The sequence below is a fragment of the Peromyscus eremicus genome, chromosome 1 (genome assembly GCF_949786415.1).
Source record: "Peromyscus eremicus chromosome 1, PerEre_H2_v1, whole genome shotgun sequence".
In the NCBI taxonomy this organism is placed as follows: Eukaryota; Metazoa; Chordata; class Mammalia; order Rodentia; family Cricetidae; genus Peromyscus; species Peromyscus eremicus.
In genome coordinates, this window is record NC_081416.1 from 30,258,428 (window position 1) to 30,283,590 (window position 25,163).

Here is a 25,163-nt window from a genome sequence, read left to right on the forward strand (position 1 = left end):
AAGTTTCATCTGCGTTATAGAAGGGGGTTAAATGTGGAAAACTGGATCCTGGTCTTGATTACAATGTTCTGAAGTTTTCAAAATTCTTTGAATTGTCTCTGCAATTAAACCCAGGAAATGGATGAAATCTTCACTTTATAGATGAAAGTTGGGGCTGGAGAGCTGCATTAATGGGTGGAGCACGTACTGCTCGTGTAGAGGACCCAATTTGGTTCCCAGCATCCATGTAGGATGGCTCACAACTACCTGTAAGTCTAGCCATGGCAGATCAGATGTCTTTTCTAGAATTTGTAGGCATACACACATACACACACACACACACACACACACACACACACACACACACACACTTAAAATAAAGTAAATCTTAAACAAATGAAAATGGGTTGCAAAGAAGCTCAGCTACTTGCTGGCCCTTAAGTGAAGGTTGTTGATCCAGAGATTTGCTGTTTCACTGGTCCTCCCAGATGGCCCGGGGCTTTCTTTAAAAAAGGATTTATGGCAAGTTTTGTCTCAAATGGAGTTTAGAACTCAGTTTTATAAAAACAGATTATTGGTTCTACAGCACCAGTTATGTTCTGGAGCCCTCCTGTGCCCCATGCTTTTAAATGACATAGAAATGCTGTAACTCTGACCCTTCTCCTGCCTCCACTTTCATAAAGTCACCCTGTATCTTTCCTTGGGTGTCCAATGTGCATCTTTAAGATCAAATGCCTCAAGTAAACGTTTTGCATGTTTCCCCGCTTTCCCTCAGTTTCTCTATCCCAATGGCACACCATTCTCACAGATACTTGGATCTAAATCCCATGTTATAGCCCCCAGTTCTGGATGTGCTCAAACTTGAAATTCCATATCTAGTCATCATGGTCCCCTCTTCCAGCTTTCCCAATATGTCTAGTTCTTAACCCTTTCTGTTCCCTTTGCTCATAATCCCTCATCAAGTCTCTGTCGCTCCTTGTCTAGCTCCAGAGCGTGCCTCACCCTTCTGCACGGTTTCCCTCTTTCAGCCCCTGCTCTATCACAGTTCGCTGTCTGCCCAACAGCCATAACGATGCTTTAAGACACATAAAGCTGATTAAAATTCTTTTCTTATTCCAGGTCTTTCTATCAATAAATTCAGATTCTTCAGCAGGGCTGACATTTTCCAACTGCCTTTAACCATCTTCTCTCTTTCCCCTTCTGGATTTTTCTTCCTGTCTGTCAAATATCAAGTTTGTTCTAATTTGAGGAATTTTGTGTTTGCTATTTGTCGCTTTTCCCCCTTAATAGCCTGGTTTGGGGTCTGACTATCTTGACTGAATTTTTCATCCAAATGTCAGATCAAATTTTACTTTTACAGACAGTATTTTCTTAAAATGGCCAAATTCAAGTAACATTTTCTTCACACAACCTATCCCACCTTGGCTTTATATTTTCAAATTCTTTATTTCATCTTTTGCATTTGGGTTCTATGGCGACAGAGAGTACCTTGATACAGTTCTAATCTCCTGAGCAGTATTGAGTACATATTAATGAAATTAGTTAATTAATAAATTTATCTCTGCAAACTTTAGCACCTCATACAGTCATGAAATCAAATAAATGTTTAGCTAGATCATTTTCACCAAAGAAAGATCTAGCTTTTTATTCCTAATTTGGTACATTCTCTATTAAATAAATGATAGAAAACAGATGCAGGCGAATTTCTGGATTCAGCTTGAGTCTAGAAGATGAGGAGCTTACCGGATTTCGTAGTTATTAAGTTGCTTGATTGCATTCTTGGCTTCCTGCTTATTAGAGAATGTCACAAATGCATAGCCTCTGTTGTTGCCATTAAAATCCATCATCATTCTCATTTCATAAATTTTACCAATCTGTGATGAATAGAAACAGAATATTCCTATTTACATATTTATACTCCCAGATGTTTGTGTACACACACACACACACACACACACACACACACACACATGTGCACACACATGTGCACACACACACACACGTGCACACACAGGCACACACAAGATACTTGCTGAACTGCCTCCTGCCATGTTTGGCATTTGCATCCATGGGGAATGGTTTGCATACTTTTATGGTGGCTTCAGATTAATCATCTAACTCGTGGGAAAAGCCAAGTTAAATAAAGAAAATATAGACAAATGGCATTTCAGCCTCAGCTAACAAAATGTGCTTTTGACTGAGCAAATGACCTTTTGTCATACAACTTGGAGATTTATGTAATGTCCTGGGGAGCCCAAGATGCATTTGTCATCTGAAGTACAGTTTCTTTATAGATTTGCTCATGCCTTCTGATTTGTCTTCTAATGTCTCCATGGATTGACCTTTACTTGGTTATAGTCTGCCACTGACATTTAAAACAGGAAGCAAGGATACTCATTTGGGACCTTGCTAAACTAACTTCCTGGCTGTCATTTCCCACTGCCATGATGCCAGAATGAATATAGTGTATTTCATAGGGAGGTCTCTTACGTTGGCAATTTCTAGGTTGAAAATGAGTGCTAGCCTCAATACAACTGACAGAGGACCAGAACCTCAGCAAAAGAGCGCTTGCTCTCCGTCCCTTCTATTACCCTTCTGCTTACCCTTGCTCTCCTTCTTCTGTGCTCCAGCTATCCTGAACTAATCCAAGCTAAGTGGTTTATTACCCCTAGCTTTTGTAAGCAGGGTGGTTCAAATATGTACAGTAGACATGTGGGAAGAGATGCCAGTAAGCCTGCCCATTACTTCAGTTCTTGGCTGCCCTCTGCTTAGCCTTACTCTACTCAACTCCAAAAAACTCATTCAGGAGCATCTATTTCTTCTTGATGAAAGAATGAACATTTTTTTTCCTGTTTCATGTGTTACCCATTCTCATTTTCATGTTAAGAATTTAAAAAGTGTACAGGATTTTTGGTATGCTATTTGAGATTCTGTGTATAAAACCAGTGGCTCTGAACCAGAGGCTGTACATGGTGACAATTGATTTTTGTCATTTAGGAGAAGAGCCAAATTCTCATGCTAAATGTGCTTGCTGGAAAAATATACCTGGCAAAGTATTAAAAATTAACTTTAAGATTGTACTTTTTTTTCTATAATTTTGAGTTTAGTATCAAAATGCCATTTGGAACTAGGGAAATATTTTCCTTAGTAATCATATAAAGACATTGAGTAATCACGTTCTTAATCTGTTCAGTGCATTATGTAAGGTAATCAATTCTACTTGCAGAAGAAAATTTTATTTGAATCAATATATATAGATACAGAATTAAGCCATGACAAGCATACATAATTCCTTATATAAAATGCTGTACTTTATAAAGTCATATTAAGATGTCAAGTTGGAGCAGTATCTTGATGGATTGCTACACTGTTCTGTATTGTTAGATATATTGAATTTGCAGTGATTCAGCTACCAGGAGAGAGATGGGGGAAGAGATATGAATTTGAGAGTTGTCAGCAATGGTCTTTCAACTTATCAGTTCAACAAGACAAAGAGCTGGGCAAAGGCACTAATAATAAAGGGACAGTCATTAATGGATGGGAAAATTTATCGCTGTCCATGTTTGGTGTGAGAGATGTGGGAGAGAATCATCAAACCGGGCATGTTGAGTGTGAGAGATGTGGGAGAGAATCATCAAACCCGGCATACTGAGTGTGAGAGATGTGGGATAGAATCATCAAACGGGGCACACTAGACGGCCCAGTGGGTGAAGTACTTGCCGCATAAGCATGAGGACCTATGTAAAGCCAGATGCAGTAGCACACATCTGTAATCCCAGGGCTCCTGCAGGAGCTGGGAGGCCAAGACAGGAGAAATCTGCAAGCTCATGAGCCAGCTAGTAATATGCAGCGGTGAACAAGAGAGCTTGGCTCAAACAAAATAAAATGTGAAGACAGACACTGATGCTGTCCTCTGATCACCACATGTATTGTGTTGCCTTCATCCACACTCATATACATGAACATAAATACACACACTGTATACATACATTTTACACAGAGATTTTTAAAAAGTTGAAAAATAGTAAAAGCAAACTAAAGAGGATAATATTTTTCTCCTAAAAGAAGAAATTAAATTTGGACTCACTTTTTCACACAATGGTATGAGTTCATCCTCAAAAAGGTCCCGGGGAAGTTTTCCAATAAAAATCTCACAGCCCCTTTCTGGGGGTGCAGCATCCCAGCCTGGTGGAGGACCACCATACTTTCTTTGTCCGTTCTCCTGTGTGTCCAGGGAGGATGGTATATGAAGGAGGGAAGAAAACATCAAAATCTTTAGTTTGTTTTCCTTATTTCAAAAATTCATTTTAGTTAAGGACTATTTTAGGAAATATTTGTCATTGTCAAGTAATAGTAGATGACCTTCTAGAAGATAAAAATTAAAGACTTGTCTATGTCTGTGTGAATCTTAACACTTGTCTGTTCCAAAGGCTTGCTCAAGATAAACATGATTGACACTTGTAAAGTGCTGAACTATATGAGACGTTATTCAAGGATGTCTTTACACAATTTCTCACCAGTTACAACGTTTTAGAGTGGTACTATGCATCCTAATACAGAGGAGTGATTCAGAACCCCACTACAGGTCTAGGCAAGGAGACAAAGTCTGCGGCTCTGTGTCTTTTGTTTTAAGAAATTATTTTTGTCGTTTCATTTTATTGTAGTAGAATACCTAATTCTGTCTTGGCTTCTCAACAATTAAGGAGATAGGTTGTTCTACTGTTGTATAAATGTCCCCAAGTGATCTGACTGTAATTGGGCTCTGATTGAACTCTATGGTTGTGTGTAGTGGCAGCACACTGGAGTGTTTTGACTCCATTCATTACTCACTAGCTGTGGTACTTTAGGCAAATAACTTCTCAGCACCTCAGTTTTCTCATGTGCAAAGTGGTGGTAACGGCAGCCTTTGCCCCAAGGGCAACCTTCATCAAATAGGCAAGGTTGGCCCTTGGCCCTTAGCCTGTAATCAATACTCAGCTGTTATTAATTCCTTTCTTCCCTCTTTCCTAGACAAGCAATGTAGAGACCGTCTAAATAGAAAAACACAAAGATCAACACTTGGACATGTGAACTGGCTAATTTGGGGGATAGCTGCTGGTGAAGGACTTAAGTCTGTTTCCAAAGATGACAGCATGGTAAGATGTTCCCTAACACTGACTCTTTATGTGGGGAGCAATGATGTTCTCAGTCCAAATAGCACTAACTTCTACGTTTCTCTCAGACCTAATAGATGTTCTTTTTGGAGAGGAATGTGACTGGCATTTTCCTCCAGTGCCAACTATCTGTTTTCCTAGGGGTTAGAGACCAAAATAAGGATACAACCCGGCACTGTTGATCTGCTGTAGTTCATTTGTTGGAGGAAGATAACCAAGACACAATATACTTCAGCACAATTAGAACTCAGATTATCACATTTTATTGTGACTATTAAAGGGCCCAGTTGTTGGCACTCATTAAAAAGTCACCATTAATACATTAGGTAGTTTTGTGCCAGGATGCATAGTGTTGTATAACAAACATAATATACACAGTGGAAAGAAAAACACCCCAGAATATCACTCCCCTCATCCTCAAAAGTAATTACTGGCATCCTCAAAAATAATCTGCCTTCCCAAATGTTTTTTGTGTATACTTTTGGAAGGTATGTTTTAGTTTAAAGACATCATTTTGTGAGGTGGCTGCTTATTGTTTAAAATTAAAATAAAGCAACTTGTGGCATCATTTCTATGCTCTGCCTGTAGCAACTCCAGTTTTAAGTGATTTTTTAATTTATTTTCAAAAATGATTTATTTTTTTATTTCATCAGCAATGGTGTTTTGCTTGCATGAATGTCTCTGTAAGGATGTCAAATACTCTGAAACTGGAGTTACAGACAACTGTGAGCTGCCATGTGGAAGCTGGGAATTGAACTCTTAACCACTGAGCCATCTCTCCAGCCTCAGTTTTCAATTATTTTGTTAGAGTTTGCTCCAATGCTCTTTGCATCACAGTATTTAAAAGATGTCTGTGGTCAGAATCACCTTTTTATTGAGTTAATTTATATGATGCTGCTTTAATTAATAAGACATAAGGATGCATTGCCTTGGTTACTTTTTGCTTCAAGCCATTGGGCCTGTTTTATCTTACTAAATCTTTAGAGCTTTGCTATAGAGTGTTTATAATTTCTTACCCTATATTCTTAAAGGTTATCTAGCAGCAAAACTTTAATATCCAACAAACCTGAGAAATGACATACTTTGTCTTAGTAAAACAACAACAAAAAAAAAAACCACCATCCCCTTAAGAATGTAGTATCTCAATCTCAACCGAGAGTTTCCTAAATATGTCAATTTGATATCTGTGAAATTGGTCAGAGTTTTATTTTCTGGTTTTCTAGCTAATACCTGGATATCAGCTACAGCTTGCCACATAGTATTCTAGCCCCAGAGCGGTGTCATGGTGCAGGAGCTATTGCTGTCCCATTTTACAGGAGATACAAGGTCAGAGAGTAATTGCTGAGGTCATAAGGTTGTTATGTAGAGAAGCCAGGGTTTGAACATAGGAAGTCAGCCTGAGTTCATCAGCTTGATCCCTACATATCACAGCCTTAATGTTAGAAAGCCTAGGGACTTAAACACAGACAGACGTTCAACTCAACGCATGAAAATGTTTGTCCTGCCATTAATCAGAAAAGTGCCCTGCCTCACTTAAAACTCTTTCCAACTTCTAGTCATTCAGTTACACAAAATTTTGGGGAGAACATATCTCACCCTGATTATATACAAAGGGGCATATTATTAGTGCTGATCACCATTCCCTCCCTGGGCCAAATCTCGCCATTTGGATGATGGCTATCTCTCCTACATTCTTTCCTGTGCATTTCAGATATTTATAATACCTAACTAATTGTTAGAATACACAGTATAAATTTGGCCAATATTTTTACCCCTCAGATTAAGGGAATCAAACTCATATTCCACAATGGCCAAATGACTCTTCTGGAATCTTTGATTACATGAGTTTCCTTTAAATTGAAAATAAATAAGCAATGAGCATAGTGACCTTTTTAAGTCTCATTTCTATTGTTTTGATTGCTATAGTTGCTAAAAATAACAATGTGTATGTTATGGGTATGAGAGCTCCATTTGCTTATGTGGTTTGGAAGCTTATTAATTGTGTTTTCATGGTTTCTATAAACACATGAAAAATATGCCCAATAATAGTCTTGGGGATTGCAGAGTCCAACCAGTTTAGAGATGCCCTGAAGTTCATGCAATGGGGAACATTTGCCCTGGGAACCACCCACTACGCTTGGAATGCGCCAGCAGGAGAAGTTCAGAGCAATTTGAGGCAGGCACTGGGCATTAGTCACAGGGTCAGAATAACTGTCCATCACTCTGAAAGGACTGATATTTCAGGCCCTATTTTTATAGTTGAGGAGTTTAAAATAGGTAAAGCCAGACTAAAACTGTGCCTTTCTCTTCTGGCTGGTATCCTCAGGGCCTTATTTTTCTCAGCAACCCAAACATATTAATAGTTCAGAAAAACAGACTGGAAATATTTTGTAGAGATTTTTTTATGTGAGAGGATGTTTATCAAACTCTGGAAACTTTTACCTTTCTTTATAATCAGGTTTTCAAAACTTCCTCTGTTTCTGCACCCATATAAATAGATAGAAAACTTTGGACTGTCTAATTAAAAATTGAAGACTCAGTTCTAGCTATAACTCCTGTTTCTTTTTTAAGTATTGCATGCTGAGGCTGCCTTGTAACTTAGTTTAGGTCAAGCATGTTTAGAATTTCCTCCTCCACAGATATTTTACATTGTTCTTCATGATGAAATTATGGCTACCATCTTTTTGACTTCAGATAAAACTAGATAACTTTGTTTAATAGATCATTCTGAGCAATAAATTTTAGCATTAATGCTTAAAGTAAACTGTTTATTTTGTCCGCCATGCATCAGAACCTATTGTCCATTGAGAAAATCTAACTCCTAGAGGATTTAAAAATGTCAGCTATTTACTTTTCTAGCTTTCCTTGCAGCTTGGATGGCTGTGGTTTTTGGAAGTAATAAAATTGAGTTCTGGTACAAGATTTGTAATAGTTCAAACTTGAGTGTTGGGCATTTGCTGGTTATGGGTACATTTTCTCATCATTATAAATCTGTGATGTGCTTTTGTGTTTCATTCATAAAAGTTTTCCCTTACCTGGCTCTCAAAACCCAAACTTTCATCAGCATCTAGGGGTAGAGCCTTGTGAAATTTAAATACATGTACATATGCGCAATGCATGTTATATATGTAATATATGCACATATATTACATATACATCACATTATACATATATACACTATGTAATATATAACATATTGAGTTCATTTGGCATTGTTCACATGTATGTATGTAACAATAATTAAAAAGAAGAGATCAAGAGTTTGAGAGGGAGTTGGGGGTAGGGACTTGGAAGAATGTGGAGGCAGAGAAGGAAGGGTAGATATGTTAATGCAGTACTCATTTATGAAGTTCTCAAAACATTTTAAATAAAAAAAATCAAAAATTTTAAAGATATAATACTTTCTTAACACAAGATTTTCTGTTTGATTAGCTAGAATTTTCTCCTGTTATTTGCACATAAAAGTAATGGCAACAAGACAGCAGTTCATTATGGTTGAGTCAGGCGTTATGTGAGTCTTTGAATGTGTTAACTCACACAATCTTCCCCATGTGTGAACGAGGAACCGCAGACACAGAATGCACCTGAATTTATACACATAGTATTAATGGCAGAGACACAAGTGAATTCTAAGACCACATTTTTAGTCACAACATCGTTTTTCAGGGTTCATACATTATCAGCCCATATTCTCACTTTATGGGAAACAAACAAAGTTCAGAGACATTATATAAATTGTCTACAATTCCAGCATTTTAGCTTATTGCAGGAAACACTATACTGGAGGTCCCATGTTTCTCAGTTGAGTGTGCTTTAGGACATATTTGTTATTTAAAATGTTTTTGTCTGTGTTCTTTTCAGGTTAATCAGCTTTTTGCTCTCTATGCTGCTATGACTGCTTTCTTTCCCAGCTTCAACAAACAGGGAGACCAGATGGGTTCTCCTTGTATGTGAGCCCATTTGTAAACAGGGAGATCATTTTTGCATGACCCCTTACCTAGTCACTATTAACTTCAATTCTTTTAATGACTCTGGATTTTTATATTAAGTCTGTAATATTTTTTCTGGTTCTCTTTGGCTCTTTGTACCTTTTTATCTTCTCTCTAAAAGAAAAGAAATTGCACATCTTTTCTACCCAAACTGCTTTTGGAACCTGTGCTTTTTTCCACCTGGCTGTTTGCATTTATCCTCACTCCTGTTACTGCAGATGCTGGCCTATTCATCTGTTTGTGGTGGTGTTTCTAGCTCCTATAAGCCTGCCTTATCCGGAACAATGATTTTGAGGGTCAACACCTCTGCATGGTTCTTAGCATCAGCACCAATGCATTGAGAACATTTGTCTAGATTGTACCTGCTAAGGGTCATGAGTCTACAGTGTATATTCCCAGCTATCAATTTACAAGACCCCTGAAAGATTTTATTTAGACAGTATTTCCTTTTACAGTCTACCCGTAATATAGGTCTCTTATTATATGATAGGTGAGTCTTACAGGCCTTAATTAAGATATACTAAAATGTAAATTCATTGCCTTCAGTCAACAGACTGTAATGCTATAGTGGATATTTGTCTTGTTAATTCTATATAAAAATAATTCTATATAAAGTTAATTCTATACAGGATCATTATTTGCCTGGTTTAGTTTTTTATTTCTCTTGTGAGACAGTGTCTCACATACTACTATGTAGTCCAGGTAGCCTGTAACTGTTATCCTTTTGCCCCAGCCTCCTGAATACTGGGATCAGAAGCATATACCACCATCTCTGACTAGATTGGGAAGGTTTTTTGTATGTATATGTATAATTAACCTATATACTATCTATGTGGGTATTGTTATCCTTATTAGTTAATTTTTATAATCCATACAAGATATATGCAAGATAATGTGAAATATTATTTGCCTGAAAGCTGTTGAAGGTCCATCACCTTGGTAAATAGTCCCATCTTCATTTTAAGTTATTAATAATATCATAAGGAAGAAGACAATCTTAAAAAATCTAATTGATCCTTTTAATAAAATCTCTTGATACTTCTTTTCCTTTGAGGAGCATGTGTTGTTAAATATTTGAAGCATTCAAAAATCAAACTTTCTGTAAAAAATAACTTGTACCTTATAAAGGTTTTGGCCATCCACAAGGATACTAAATTCAAGAATAGACAAAATCAGAAATCAGAAAACATATTCTGAGCACCTCTATTTGTTTCTATATAAGAGAACATGTAAAGTGTCAGCTGGCTTCAGCGGCCTGCTGGCATCCTGTAGAGCAGTTTCCATAATGATGGGCTGTGAATCATGTGTTTCCTTTTGGAGGCCTGGGATTGCTGTGCTCTGCCCACCCATGGGGGTTCTGGACATGCATCTTGATGTATTGCTGCAATATCCAGGTGCCTCTAATATTTTAGAAATGAATTGGTGCAAGTCTTGGCAGACACAGTTCTGTGTTTTGGGCTCTCACGACCTGTAATTTAACCAGTAGCCCCCACTTGTCAGACTATAGTGACTTCCATGTGTGCTTGTGTCAATAAACATGGAGTGCTGAAAAATTTGGCATCAACAACAACAAAAAAATCTCAACACTGAACGACCAAAAATGAATTTAAAATCAAATGCATGATGAATCCTAGGTGTTTCGTGGAGGGCTTACCTCTCTGTTGCATCCTGAAACTCTGCTGCAGCCTGGTTGTAAACACACAGCATGTGCACTGCCCATTGTGAATACCATCATGCCACAAAGTGCCACTGAGAGCCACCCAATATACCTGGGCTCAGATTCAATACTTCATATGCTACAAATTATAGTGCTTTTATACTTATGTATGAAAATTTCTCATTTGACAGAAACATAATGGTTTAATTATGGGAAATGACAATATTTTCTTACCCTCATTCCTCAGCATGTAAGCATTACATTAGTATATCTTTGGATTTTATTATGTCAGAATATTTGATTTTAAACATTTCTGTTTGAATGACTGACTCAAGTTTCATAAAATCATCATTAGATGAATTTTGGCTTGCTGTTGGGACACAATTTCCAACAATTTCTGAAATGGCCTGACCTCTGCCATTTTGTATTATGTGCGTTTATGATGATGCATTCTCAGCATTGGTGATCACAAAATCAAAATATCCATCAACTCAGAAAACCATTAACAATGCTCTATGCCTTTCAGTACCAAATTTTCAGCCAAGATTTAATTCTTTGTGCAAAGCAAGCACATCAACTCCGGGATCAAGTTTGCTTTCATTTTTGATCAATGATAAAGTTATGTGTATATCAAAGAATACTTTTTGAAATAAATAGCACTTAGGAAACTCTTGAAATTGTCTGAAAGCAAAGTCCAAAGTTAAAATCCCCTATCTGTGTCTCTGAACATTTGGGTCAAGAAGTTCACACTAATTTTTAAGTTGATGAACTAGAACCCCTCTTTGCTTCTAGTCTGAGAGACAGCACCACAGTGCGTAGCTTGTGATGATGCTGATTCTCTGTTGAAGATCTCTAGTGCTAAGTTTCCATTAGGGTACTTAAGGGGCAATTCATTGCTAACTGAAAACAGCCACAGGAACACATTCATTTCCTGTGATGATGGGGTTCTCACAGATGTTGGACCCACTCACAAAGGGGTTCACAGAACTGTTCCTTTATTTGGAGGCTTTCACACCACACCAACATTTCTATCTAGAAGAAGCAAGGCTCCTCTGAGCTCTAAAATAAACTTGGCCTGTGAGTGGCTGGAGAGACACGTGTGCAGAAACTCATGTCTCCAAGAATTTGACTGGCCCCACTATGTGTTCACAGAACTAACATACATGGTCTAAGTCCTTGGATAGCCCAGGAAGGAGGAGATGGTGAGTACAGACCACAGAAGAGAAAGGACTAAGAAGCTATGTTTTACCATGAAGTCCAGTTTCTATCTTTGTCTTTAGGGTTTATGTGCAGTGATGGAAAAGACTAACCCAATGCTACTCTGATTTTTCTACCTGTCCCTTTCTGAGCCAGTGTAGGTGAAGGTAACTCGTCACCTCCGTGGTCCCCACGCTGACCACTTCTTTTATTGCACTCTTTGCAGCCTTTTGTTGAATTGAACTCTTTATCATTATTTGATGACCTTTGCCTTCGTTTAGAGTTTCTGATTTCATGTGTGTGTGTGTTATCAGGTATATGTGCAACTTCTTACATCTTCTTCCTGCTCTATGTGCATGGACATCTTCCTACTCTTTTACTTCCAGTTCATATACACCCTTCAGGTGACATGGATCCCTGCAGTCAGTATAGTGTTGGGTCTTGTGTTTTTTCATCTAGACTGTCTTTTAGCTGAAAACTCAGTCCATTTATATCCAAGTTAATTATTGATTTTTAAAGACTTACTACCTCCATTTAGTTGCTTTGTATATTACTTATTCATTCCTTTTTTTTTACTGTTTCCCGTTTGGTTAAGTGATTTTTTCCCTGGTAGTCTATTTTCATTTCTTTGTTTTTAAATACATGAGGTTGTTCTTTTGTTTCATTTTGTGTTGTTTTTTTTTGTGTTTGTTTGTTTTGTTTTTGTCCTTTGAGACAGGGATTCTCTATGCATTCCTGGCTGTCCTGGTACTCACTCTGTAGACCAGGCTGGCCTCCAACTCAGAGATCTACCTGCCTCTGTCTCTTGAGTACTGTGTAGTGAGTGCTGCATAAAAAAGGCTAATTTTAATTTTATGTGTGATTCTCAAATATTCTATGCATATGGGTCTTTTACTGCATGAATTTCTGTGTAACATGCGTATGCCTGGTACACACAGAGGCCAGAAATGGGCGTTGGATGCTTTGGTACTGGAGTTACAAATGCTTGTTAGCCACCATTTGGGTGCTGGGAATCAAACCCTAGTGCTCTTAACCACTGAGCCATCATCACCTCTCTCTAGATTCCTGTAACGAATTTTTACTTTGTGATTAGCAACAGGCTTATAAAAATAATTCTATAGATTTAACGTATTGTTTTCAACCAGTAACTATGATCGTGTTTTTAAAAGATAATTGTTGATGTCGCAATCTATACCTTTGGGTTACATATTTCTCATTGCTAATGTTATTGTTGTTGCTGTCAGTAGGACTGTTACTGTTTTGCAGAACTGGACGTGGACTGATCTTCTAGCATATTCTGAGTTGGCCTGGATGTTTACCAGTGAGTTTGTACGCTGTCAGCAGTTTTCATGTCACTCTTAAGTATCGTTTTTGTCCTGATGATCTCTCTTTAACATTTCTTGTAAGAGAAGCCTGATGTTGACGACTTCTGTCTGCTTCTGTCTGGGACACTCTTGACACCTCTGTCTGAAGGGTGGTTTACTGGACGCAGTATTCTTGGCTAGCAGTTTGTTCCTTCAGAACATTGGCTATATAGTTTTACTCTCTTCCAGCTTGTTAGGTTTGTGCTGCTAAGCACAACTAACTCTCTCATATCTCAATTACTAGTATTCTGCTGGTATTTTATTCTGTGTTTTGGGCTCTCATGACCTGTAATTTAACCAGTAGCCCCCGCTTGTCAGACTACAGACAGTGACTTCCATGTGTGGTTGTATCAATAAACATGGAGTACTGAAAAATTTGGCATCAGCAAAAAATATCTCAACACTGAACGACCAAAAATGAATTTAAAATCAAATGAATCCTAGGTGTTTTATGGAGGGCTTATCTCTCTATTGCATCCTGAAACTCTGCTGCAGCCTTGGTTGTAAACACACAGCATGTGCTCTTTCAGGATCCTCTTTTTGCCTGACCTCTGACAGTTTGATACATCTAACTGAAAGGAGGGAAGTTAACTTAGGCTGGGTTGCCTTTCAAAGGGCATTGGTAATCAAATTAGTTTTATGTTGACATAATGCCATTCTTTTTACTTTATGGCATATATATATAATATTTATATATTTGCTTAGTATCATTTACAAATTAAAATAAAAACATATAATTCCATTAAAACCCTCTTAATCAGAGAGCCTACCTGTAGTTTAAGGGTAAGAATTAAGGATGGGGAATTGTCACAGTAACCAGGCTCATGCCTAGTCAAAGGGAAGTGAGAGCCAACTTCATTTTAAATGTGGCCATCTTTGAAGCAAATGTCTTCACTTCCCAAAGGAATTATACATTTGACAAATATTTTGGTTAAGGTGTGGTTCCCTCTGCCAGGGATGTTGGTATCTTTGTGGCTTTTTGAGAGGTTTGCTTGCTTCCATCTCCTAACAGTGACATCTTATCTGGAGGTCGTCATCTGCTTCTGTCATGCAACCTGGTTTATGATTCAAATCCAAGGCACTGACAGTCCTTGATTGTCGCTGATTTTCTTCCTTGTTTTCTGTTTTCCAATGAGAATAATCTTCACAAAGGAAGAAACTACATTTCTCTGTGGAGTCAATCACTATATCAATAAATAGAGGGATAAAGGCTAGGTTCTCGAGTTAGCATGGATGGGGGAAATAAAGAAGGTTGCATCTACTTCCCAGGACAAATGGCTAAGTGGGGTGTCTATTGAACATATCAAAGCAGACCTGGCTGCCAGGTTCTCCCAGCATCCCTCAGTCCCTACCATTTACAGGATATGGCTGCCACACTGGCCCCCTACCCTAACCTTCTCTAGCCCAGGGAGTGACTTGTCTCTGTGTAATCCAACCATGTTGGCTATGCCAGTCTTTTTATCCTTTTACCCTCTTGGCCTCTTGATCCAGGCAACCCCTCCTGGCTGGTCAGTGATTCCTCTCTTGCTCTCCCTCTCCCTCTCTCCATTCATGGTCCAGTTTAGTCTGACAGCCATGTTCCTTGTGGACTCTTCCCTCTGCCTGCTTTTTCCCTTATCTCTACAATAAAAATCTTCTCCACACTTTTGGAGTAGTCCTGTTCTCCTCCTTTTTATTTCTTCTTCTTCTTCCTTCCTTCTTCTTCTTCTTCTTCTTCTTCTTCTTCTTCTTCTTCTTCTTCTTCTTCTTCTTCTTCTTCTTCTTCTCCTTCTCCTCCTCCTCCTCCTCCTCCTCCTCCTCCTCCTCCTCCTCCTCCTCCTCCTCCTCCTCCTCCTTCCACTATGATCTTTGGAAACTTTTTTTTTTTAATGTTGGAAACTTTCCTTAAGAATTGTGGATTAGCTTATGGGACAGACTTCCAGGGTTCTAATGTTGACATTTGAGATCAGCAAATATGTTTCTGCTAAAGATCAGATAGTTGACATTTTAACAAAATATTAACCCTTTGAAATGTAAAACCTGTTCGTTTGTATGCAACATTGAGTTTAGATACAGACTAGCCACTCTTGAATTGGTCATTGTTTGCCAGTCTGTGGTGCCTAATTCTAGGGCAGTTGTCTACCTACAAAGAGAAGGTTTGGACTCTACTAATATGACACAAACATTAAACAAAGATTTTCTCAATGACTCCAGATACCCGCAATCCAGATGAGATAGTGAAATTCTTTCTATGAAAATTGTCCAGTTTTCCTAACTGAGTAATTATTTTAGTTTTTTCTCTATTTTAGGATACTTCCCCCCTCTCAAATAATCTACAGTAACTGTAGAAAGATTAGAAAATAAAGAAAATATCAGACATGAAAAAGTGTACTTAATCAGAGAGAATATTTTATTTTCCAATTTTAAATTCATGTGTAGATAATTTTTAAAATGGTATTTAAATGTTCAGGTTTTAAAACTAAATGTTGAGGTGTACATACTTTTTCAAGTCATATGATTTTTTTCCTTTGACTCTCAAAACAGTATTTGCCAGCTTTAGAAATCTAGGAAACATAATTAGGAGTGGGAAAATAGAAAGGAAAAAAACCCTCAAATAACCTCACCACCCAGAAGCAAAAGCTGATTACCTTGTAACACTGTAGTACAATTTCCAAATATTTCTACATCATGTAGTGCTGCTATGGAGCTTAAAGTTTAACTTGTTAGCTTTATATAATTTTTAGAAGTAACAATTATTTAAATCTTTCTGTTTAAAGGATGTGGCATTGAGTTTTTCAGTCTCTAAAGAACTTTGATAAAATGTTCAGGCACAAATATTCAAGGATATGCAGTTGTATAAAAAGAGATGTTACAGCTTATGCTTTTAATCCTCATAAGCACACCACGTTGTTGCATCAGTTGCCACATTAAGGGCTAGCTTATGTTATTAAGTAACTTGTAAAATTCTATTTTTGATAACTGTGTTTGTCCTGCTGGTGATAAGAGCACACAGACCCGTCACCTCTGTGTTTTGAATTTGAATTTGATATCACACTGGAAAGACACAGAAGGGCAAGTCCTTTGAATCAGAAGTTAACTAACATCTTCATTGTGTCCAGAGATTTAAAACAAACAAACAAACAACAACAAACCCGATACTGTCTTCTGTCTTCTTTGGTATCAGTCATTCATTTATTCCAGCACAGGAATGCTGAAGTATTAGGAAGACGAAGGAGATTTACCTGAATCAGAGAGCCTGAGGTTTTGTCTTGATACACAGGTCTACTCTTTGACCTAAATCGTCCAGTTAGCTGTCCATGAGTACACTGAAATGATACTGATTACAAAATCAAGGCTAATAGTGTAGGGCTGGACTTTACTGACCTTAGGGTAAATTAAGGTCTCCAGCAATTAGGAAACTTGTTCATGATTGTACACTTAGCATGTGATAAGGAGCAGGTGGGAGTATAGGCCTTCTGATTGTGTCATTTCCCACATTTTACAGCCCAAATCAGGAGAGATTTCTAATTTAAAACTATGTATTGTGTACATATTTTAAAACATTGAAATGTACATATATACACATATATGTATACACATATTTTTTTATCCCTTTGATTGGAACACCTAGGTCTAAGCAACTAGTTTTTGGAATGCTAGGCTTCCATGTTATCAGAGAACTTCAGACCCAATAATCATTCTGCTAACAAATATTGCTTAAGTTGTGCTGCAAAGTTTAGATTCCAACAAGGTACTTTTTGAATGCCTAGAGATATCCCCACAGCTTCAGTTCCTCAGATCCCTGTGTCAGAATTGGTCAAACAACCCCCTCTTCCCACTCTCTTTTGCTTCATACATCCTGCTGCTTCAAAGCCAAGTGAGAAATTGCAGTTAACAGAGCAAGGAATAGACCAGGAAATAGAAAAGAAATTCCTTTCCAATCTGATATATATAGGAAGGGGCCAGAATGTTGACTCTAAATAATTACACTTGACCTAAATCTCAGCATTTCCAGGAGGAATCCTTTATTACCTGAGTATTACTAAAATATCATGAGGATTACCCTACCCTATATTCTATCTTGGGGGGTGTGCCTGCATGGAGAGGAGCGTTAAATGGACAGTTTAGGCTGTAGGGGTTTTCCCTTGAATTTTGCTTGTTGAAGAAAGTGCCTAGGCAGCCATAGTTTACTTAACCATGTCCTTACTTTCATCTATTTATGTTTGTGATATCAGAAAGGTAGACTACTCTTATGTACTTAAAGATTGACTAATAGGATTTAAAAAGGTTGGATGCTTTTCCTCTGCTGCATCCCCTGAATAAAAGTTTAAGGCTTGAGGAGAGCTAAAATTAAAAAAAAAAAACCAAAAACCTAATATAAAATCACTTTTGATTATATAATATTTATGGAAGTATTTATTGATAAAAAGAAAGAAAAAAACATCTTTTTTAAAAAGAAAGACCATCTTTAACAGTTAACTGTGTCTGAAGACATGTGCAAAACAAGTTACATTAAATATATTTGTTTTATAGACTAAATTCTTTAGAATTATCTGTGACTATTTTAGTGTAGTGGAAAGATACATAAATATTTAAATTATCCATTAATTTTAGAGATAAGAACATTTATAGTTAATTGATTCTAAAATAACTCAAATTTATTGATTCTAAAAAATTGATTCTAAAAAAACTCTAAAAGTACTGTAGCAAATACCTCAGTGTCTCCCTTTACTTAATGAAACTTGAAAAGTCCACTATGGAATAATAAAAACTTATGAAATATTTAAAAGGCCTGACTAACACTCTTTATTGGGATGAAAAATATAAATACTTGAGGCATTATATCATGTATAACAATGCATTTATGATTTATAGAATTAGTATCAGTAAACCTAGGACATTTCCAATAAGCTAACAACAGTACAGCTAGTAAAAGGAGGATATGGCATATTTTATCACTGCTCACACGTAACATTTGTATTCATAATGATAGGTAGATCTGAGTTCATTGGGAAAGTATGTGGGTGAAAAACCAATAGTAGGTGGATCCAAATACATTCATTGTCTTGCTACAAAAGGGGCATTATGTATTCTAATGGGATAATTTTTATGTATCTGACACTAAGAAAAGTTATCACAATGACAATCATCATATGCAAATAATTCCTAACAATCAGGCCTTTCTTGTGGCCCTTGTTTTGTTTTGTTTTTTCAAAAGGGCCAACATGAACAGAAGTTATTGTTATATGCCTTAGACTGGACAAGATGAAATAGCTAAGCTGACAAAATATTACCTTCTTGGAAGCCACATCTTGGAGTCTTCCTTCAACTGCTGGGACCTTTGTTTTCTACCAATTCCTCTAGCTTTAGCTAAGTTCATCTTCACTAAGAGCTGGGGATTCAAGCTGCTTTTTTCATATTGTAAAATGTTCTTTCAAAACTGCAATAGTCTCTATGGCTGTGGATAATGGTTCCCTTTTCAAGCAACAAGTTAAGGTTGAAAGGATAGTCCAGGGGAGAACACTTCATCTACAACGTCACCTTCAGAGCTAAAATACGTTATTTTCTTCTCTTCTGTGAAAGACAGCTCTGTGAGAGTTGTACAGGAGCTGCTGGCATTCTGCATCAAGGGACATTAGTGTTTCCAAGACTTTGGATTCAATGTTGAGTCTCTGTAGACATCACAAGAAGTGCCTACCTGGACCAAGCTATATCCTGTGCGCTGGACCAGTGCGCGGAGGGCCGCTTCCTTCTGGGTGCCGCTCAGTCCATCCCCGGATTTGTGATTTGATTCCATTGAGAGTGATTATCAGCAAAAAATCAGGTTAATTAGGGTTGCTCACTGAAACCAAATTTAAGATAAATTAAGTAAATTACTACAGCCAAGGCCACATTTGCCCTTCATGTGAGGGCATCTTTAGGATAGGTCTATAAATGAATTATTCATGTTATTACTGCTAGCAGCTGCATTCAAATAAGCTTGCCAAATTTTTTTAAATCACACTTTTATAATTATATATAATTTTAAAATAGTCAATCTTTAGAAACAAAAATTGAAGAGTATGCATTCTCTAATTAGAACATAGTCCACTCCTTCTCAGTTCAGTTCCTTTAAGATGTTGATAAATATACAAATAAATTAGTTCATCAATTAAAAGGATGCGAAGGGAGATAGCTTAGCAGGTAAGAGTGCTTGGTGCTCAAGCATGAAAATCTCAGTTAAGTTCCCTGAACCATGTACAGTTTGTAACCCTAGCACTGTGGTGGCATTACCAGAGCTTGCTTGCCACCAACCTAGCTCTGGGTTCAGCAAAAGACCCTGTTTTGAGAAAAATAAGGTGGAGAGTGATAGAGCAGAGTGCCTGATGTCTTCTTCTGGCCTCAGGTGTACACTTGCACATCATATACATGTGCATACAACACACACACACACACACACACACACACACACACACACACACGGAGGGAGGGAGGGAGGGAGGGACAGAGATTATGAATAATCTGTATAGATCTGGGAAGAAGAAGAAGCTGTAACTAAATCAGTTATACTAAGGTAGGAAGTCGAAATTCTGAGGTTGAGCTTCATCCATCTATTGTATGTGCTTCCAGAGACATTTGCCTATTTATTCTACAAACAAGACTGGTTAAAGGATTTTAAAAGTCATAGGTTTTTCTTTTCTAAACTTCATCATTTCCATCAAAATGGTAATACTTCATGGTTACATGATGAATTCCCTTTTTTTTGTGAAAAACCTACCTTGAGTTTGGGTTAGTAATTATTAAAGGTTAGTAAAGGAATTTTGACATCACAAAAGCCTCTCAGCTCCACTGGAGTTCATAGTGAAGTTCTGAGAAGTCTTTTACAATGTCTGAATCTCAAATCACTGGCACTCAGTACATCAGAATGAAAAATGTCAAGGGTCTTCACTAGCATTGCCCAGCTACCATTTAATAGTCTCTGATCAGTGTCTCCACATTCCCTAGGGCTATATTTTTCTTAGCAATAAACTCTTAGTTCAAATGTGTATTGACTACTGAACTCAACTATATAAAAATAGGCTCCTTGATCTAATTGTGGTAGTCATATCTGTAATCCAAGTCTACTTGGTGGGAGGGGTGCAGCAATGAGAATGATGAGTTCAAGGCTAGCTTGGGCTACATAAGGAGACCCTGTGTTAAAAGAAAAAGAAAGTATCCCCTTTTATTCTTCTGCTTCCATCCCAGGAGGAGCTCTTTGAGCCTCAATGTCTTTATATATAAAATTAGATAATAGTATTTCTTATTTCATAGTTCTTCTGAGGATTAAACATTAAAATAAATATCAACTACTCAAAATGGTCTCTGGTATTTAACACCTGTAAAGTGTTGGCTATTATGTCTCTAAGCAACTCTATGTGGTAGATAAAGTCCCATGTTATCAGCATGACACATTCTCTTCAGTACCACAGTCTGGGTTTCCTTTCCCCATCCTTCATGTGTCCTTCCTTTTAGCACCAGCATTTTCTCTTAGCCTTCCAGGCTCACTGCTTACAACTTTCCTTTCCTACGTCTTCCGACTTTACTGGCCTTATCAATTACATCTAGATTTGGTTGGAGGGTTGTTTGCTCTGTGGTGTCTTCTCTGACAACTTCCCTGAGTAACAATAGGTGCCCTCTCCTTAGTGCTCAGGAAAGCCCATACAGCCGATATTGTCGCACATGGTGCTATAAGGTTCCCCTGACTATTGTTCTCACTGAACTGCAAGCTTGCTAAACGAAAGGACTGTCTTGTACATGTAGCTTGCCCCAAAGACTTGACATTATGCCAAGTGTTCAACAGACATTTGTGGAATAAACAGAAGACTTGGGATCAACAATTTTATAGATTATAGTGACTTGCATTCAATCAGAAGTAAAATGAGCATATAAATTAAATGTCCTAGGACTCATTATTTCTTATGATCTCGAGAAACTTTTTGTAGTTCTACCCTAGAATAAACTAGTTTTATGTGAGAAATTGATTTTTGATGCTTTCTGCACATGTCATTGCTGTGGGATGTTCTGTATGGCAAATGTGTTGCTCTGATTGGTTAGTAAATAAAACACTGATTGGCCAGTAGCCAGGCAGGAGGAAGTATAGGCGGGACAAGGAGGAGAGAATTCTGGGAAGTGGAAGGCTGAGTTAGAGAGACTGCCAGCCGCCACCATGACAAGCAGCATGTGAAGATGCTGGTAAGCCACGAGCCACGTGGCAAGGTATAGATTTATAGAAATGGGTTAATTTAAGATATAAGAACAGTTAGCAAGAAGCCTGCCACGGCCATACAGTTTGTAAGCAATATAAGTCTCTGTGTTTACTTGGTTGGGTCTGAGCGGCTGTGGGACTGATGGATGAGAGAGATTTGTCCTGACTGTGGGCCAGGCAGGAAAATTCTAGCTACATGTCATATTTATGACAGAGACAAGAGTAAATATTTCTCAAGGGCAAAGTAATTAAAACTAGACATGTTTTCTCCTCTATGAATTTATGGTTTTACATTTGCCATATTCATTTCCATTGGATCCAGCAGGACCTAGAAACTGCAGTTCAAGATTTCTGCTTCCCTCAAAGTTGAGGGAGGTTTGTAATAGGCCTTCAATCACCTAGCTAGACTGCTTAATACAGTTTAGTCAGGGTTTACTGGTGGGAGGGGTCAGGGCTACTTGATGGCCATGAGGTCTCTGGTGTCAGTGAGACTTGGGTCAGGGACAGCGGAAAGAGGGAGGAGGAAGAAAAGAAATGTATTGTGGAGAAAATGATGACTTTTCCAAATCCGTACCTCTCAGATAGAGATTCATGCTGTTATGCAGTTATAACTCTAGTCCATTACAGGGAGAGGAAAATTATTTGATAAAATTTGGTGCTGCAAAGAATAGCAAGTTACAAGGGAAAATCAGGATAGGCTTGAAAATGGGGATTGTTCCTTGGATTTTATTGTCCTGGAGGACCCTGCAGTGGAGACCAGGGAGACAGAAGGAATAGGGGAGCAAACTTCACTTTTGTTTCTAAAGTCTCTCAAAACGGAAAACAGTCAAGACATGAGACAAAAGCTGGAAAAGTGTGAGAGGGAAGCAAGAACTTGGAACATAAAAGCAGAAATTACAGGCAGAGGACAAAAGGGGGATGCAGTGAGTGGAGGGCAGTGGGCATCTTTATTAAAAGTTCAATGAAACAATTATCCTCAACTTTTATGAAAAGATCAACAAGTATTGACTTCCTCTATATATTCCTGTCTTTGGCAATTTAGAATTTGGAAAGAGTAGTTCTGTTGCTATAGTTACTGTGTCATCCACTTATTTGATGCTTTGGAAGAGGTTGCATGAGGAAGCTGAATGGGGAGAAAGACTACTTGTAACCTGGTCAGTAGTAGAGAGTCGTCCTTCCCACTGAGTAGGAACCTCAGGGCTGTGGTGACACTAGATCCCATGTGCATTTGTAATTAGTGAAGGCTTCACTTGCTGTTTGGATGTCTCTAAGCCATATTTATCTTTTTCTAATGTTCTATTGTGACCTGGTCTTAAATGATATAGCTGAGACATACATAACCCTTATGAAACATGTTCGAGTGCTTTAACAAGAAATCCAGCCCTTTAAAGTACCTTCTGGGAATTTCCCAGAGTTCCATATTGTGCAGAAATGAAGGGTTTGTAATAAAATTCCATGGACTCTCTGGATGATGCTAAGTAAATAGAACAAGATAGCATTGTTGTAAAATCACAAAGATTACTGAACATTAGGGATTTTATGAATTTGATTCTCTTCACTAATTAAAACACATATGATTTTCATAGCAAATGAACAAGTGATACTGAGGAAACTGATATCTACATTAGTTTAAAAATAATGAAGCTTTTCTTGAGTTGTGAGTAGAACCCAATTTCCTTGCATCGGTAAAGACACAGCAAATGCGTCACATTAGAGAGGTGCAGTATTCCTTCTTTTTCAGAATAAGTAAATCAGTTCTATAAAACTAGATTACAGCTAATCAAAGCACACTGTAAGGAAAAGTGTACACGTTCTCTAAGAGCACAAACAAGAGGCAAGGAGAAAAACTGACCAATAACAGGAAATAATAAGAATAAACAAGGAGAAATGCCTGAAGCCTATGGAAAAAAGAGATAAAATCCAACAGAGAGCCCTAAAGACCTGTTTAAGTAAAAAGTTTATTGTGCAATGAAATCTGTTCTTCCCCTACTTTAATGCATTGTCAGTCCAATTTAGATTACACTATTTTAAAATTTGAGTAATCAATTCCATAATTCTTCTGGCAGTAAGAAACATGCAATGAATGCCACAAGAGGTACTGAATACATGGAATGATTTGGAACCAGCCTAACCAACAGTAAGAACTCAAACAATCCCAAGAATAGCAAATCACTGGCACAGAATCAAAAGGCTTGAGCCATAGTTTTGTTTAAATTGGTATTTGCCAATAGGTGTTATTTCAGATCATAGGGAGGTCGTGGACAATTTGAAAAAGAGATAGAGTTGCACTATCACCTCATAACCTATGTTCAAGTTCTAAGAGGACTAAGGAGATAACCTTTAAAGATGTTACATAACTACTAGAACACTGGAGAACATTCTACTCTTGCAGCACAGAAGAACTTTCACAGTAAGTGTAAAAATCCACAACAAAAAGACTGGCAGATTTAACTACATAAAAATCACAAGCATGTGTAACTGCAGTGGAACCTTAGCAGAGACTAAAATAAAATGATTGACATATCAATAGTAGACACAAATGATATCTGTAAAATGCAAAGAGTACTTTTAAATCATTAACACAGAGAGACTCACAAATCTGTGGACAGATGACCAAAGGGCACAATGGGTCAAAAGAAATAAAGATAACTTCAAAACCTGTACTGTACACATGATAACCTTTTTTTGTTTGTTTGTTTTTCAAGACAGAGTTTCACTGGGTAGCTCTGGCTGTCTGAGAACCTACTCTGTAGCCCAGGCTGGCCTGGAACTCAAGAGATCCACCTGCCTCTAATTCCTGAGTGCTGGGATTAAAGACGTGTGCCACCACCCCCGAGTTTACACACAATAATCTTTAGTGAGCAAGTTAAAGAACTAAATAACTTCTTTTTGGCTGTTATATGGTGAAAATTTAAATGATAAGTAAGAATAATAAACAAGGCCGACATACACTAAACATGTATTACGTGCCATGTTCACATTAAAACATGGTTTACTTTATCCCCAAAAGAACTCTATGAAGTAGGTGTTAACATTTTTATGATTAGGGTAGAAAGGAGTAAACCCAGGAAGAGAGAAGCTAGTTGATATGCCTAAGATGCCCTGGGTGACAAGCAGCAGACAAATAATCTGAATCTAAATGTCTGGAGGCTCAGAGTCTGTGTTTTTAATTACTGAATTTTTCCCCAATTGTCTTTTTGTTTTTCCACATAAAAGAAGTGGGTGAGGGTTGAAGAGAGCAAAAAGTCTACCTTGCTTCCTTCAGAGTAATTCTATGAAGAGCACAGGATATGAAGAAAAGTCAGAAAGCTCCGTGAGTCTGCCATCTTCTCCACAGGGGCACGTGGGCTTGTTCAGCTAGAGCATTACATAATTTGGTCTGGACTGAATTAATTGTATTAAATCCTTTGACTAGGTCATAGTAGATTGTGTGATGATGCCCATGGTCCAGGGCCTTACTTCCTTTACATATGGTCCAATGTGAACACATGGTCATTATCAGCCCTCTGTTATACACTGACTATTTCTCATCCAAATTCTAGTAGAGTGTAGTGATTTCATGGTTTACCCTGGGGTATATCATTTGGCAGTATTTATTTTTATTCTTCAATTTGAATTAAA

General features: G+C 37.7%; 1 protein-coding gene across 2 annotated transcripts in view; it reads right to left on the reverse strand.

Moving 5' to 3' along the window:
• Positions 1–19,115, reverse strand: part of A1cf (APOBEC1 complementation factor) — a 49,423-nt gene extending 30,308 nt beyond the window's left edge. For both annotated transcript variants that reach the window (XM_059247364.1, XM_059247357.1), the window contains exons 1-3: positions 19,017–19,115; positions 4,067–4,201; positions 1,723–1,853 (exon numbers count right to left, since the gene is read on the reverse strand). In XM_059247364.1, the coding sequence (XP_059103347.1) occupies positions 1,723–1,853; positions 4,067–4,201; positions 19,017–19,115 (365 nt within the window). The remainder of the gene's footprint in view (positions 1–1,722; positions 1,854–4,066; positions 4,202–19,016) is intronic.
• Positions 19,116–25,163: the final 6,048 nt, after the last annotated feature.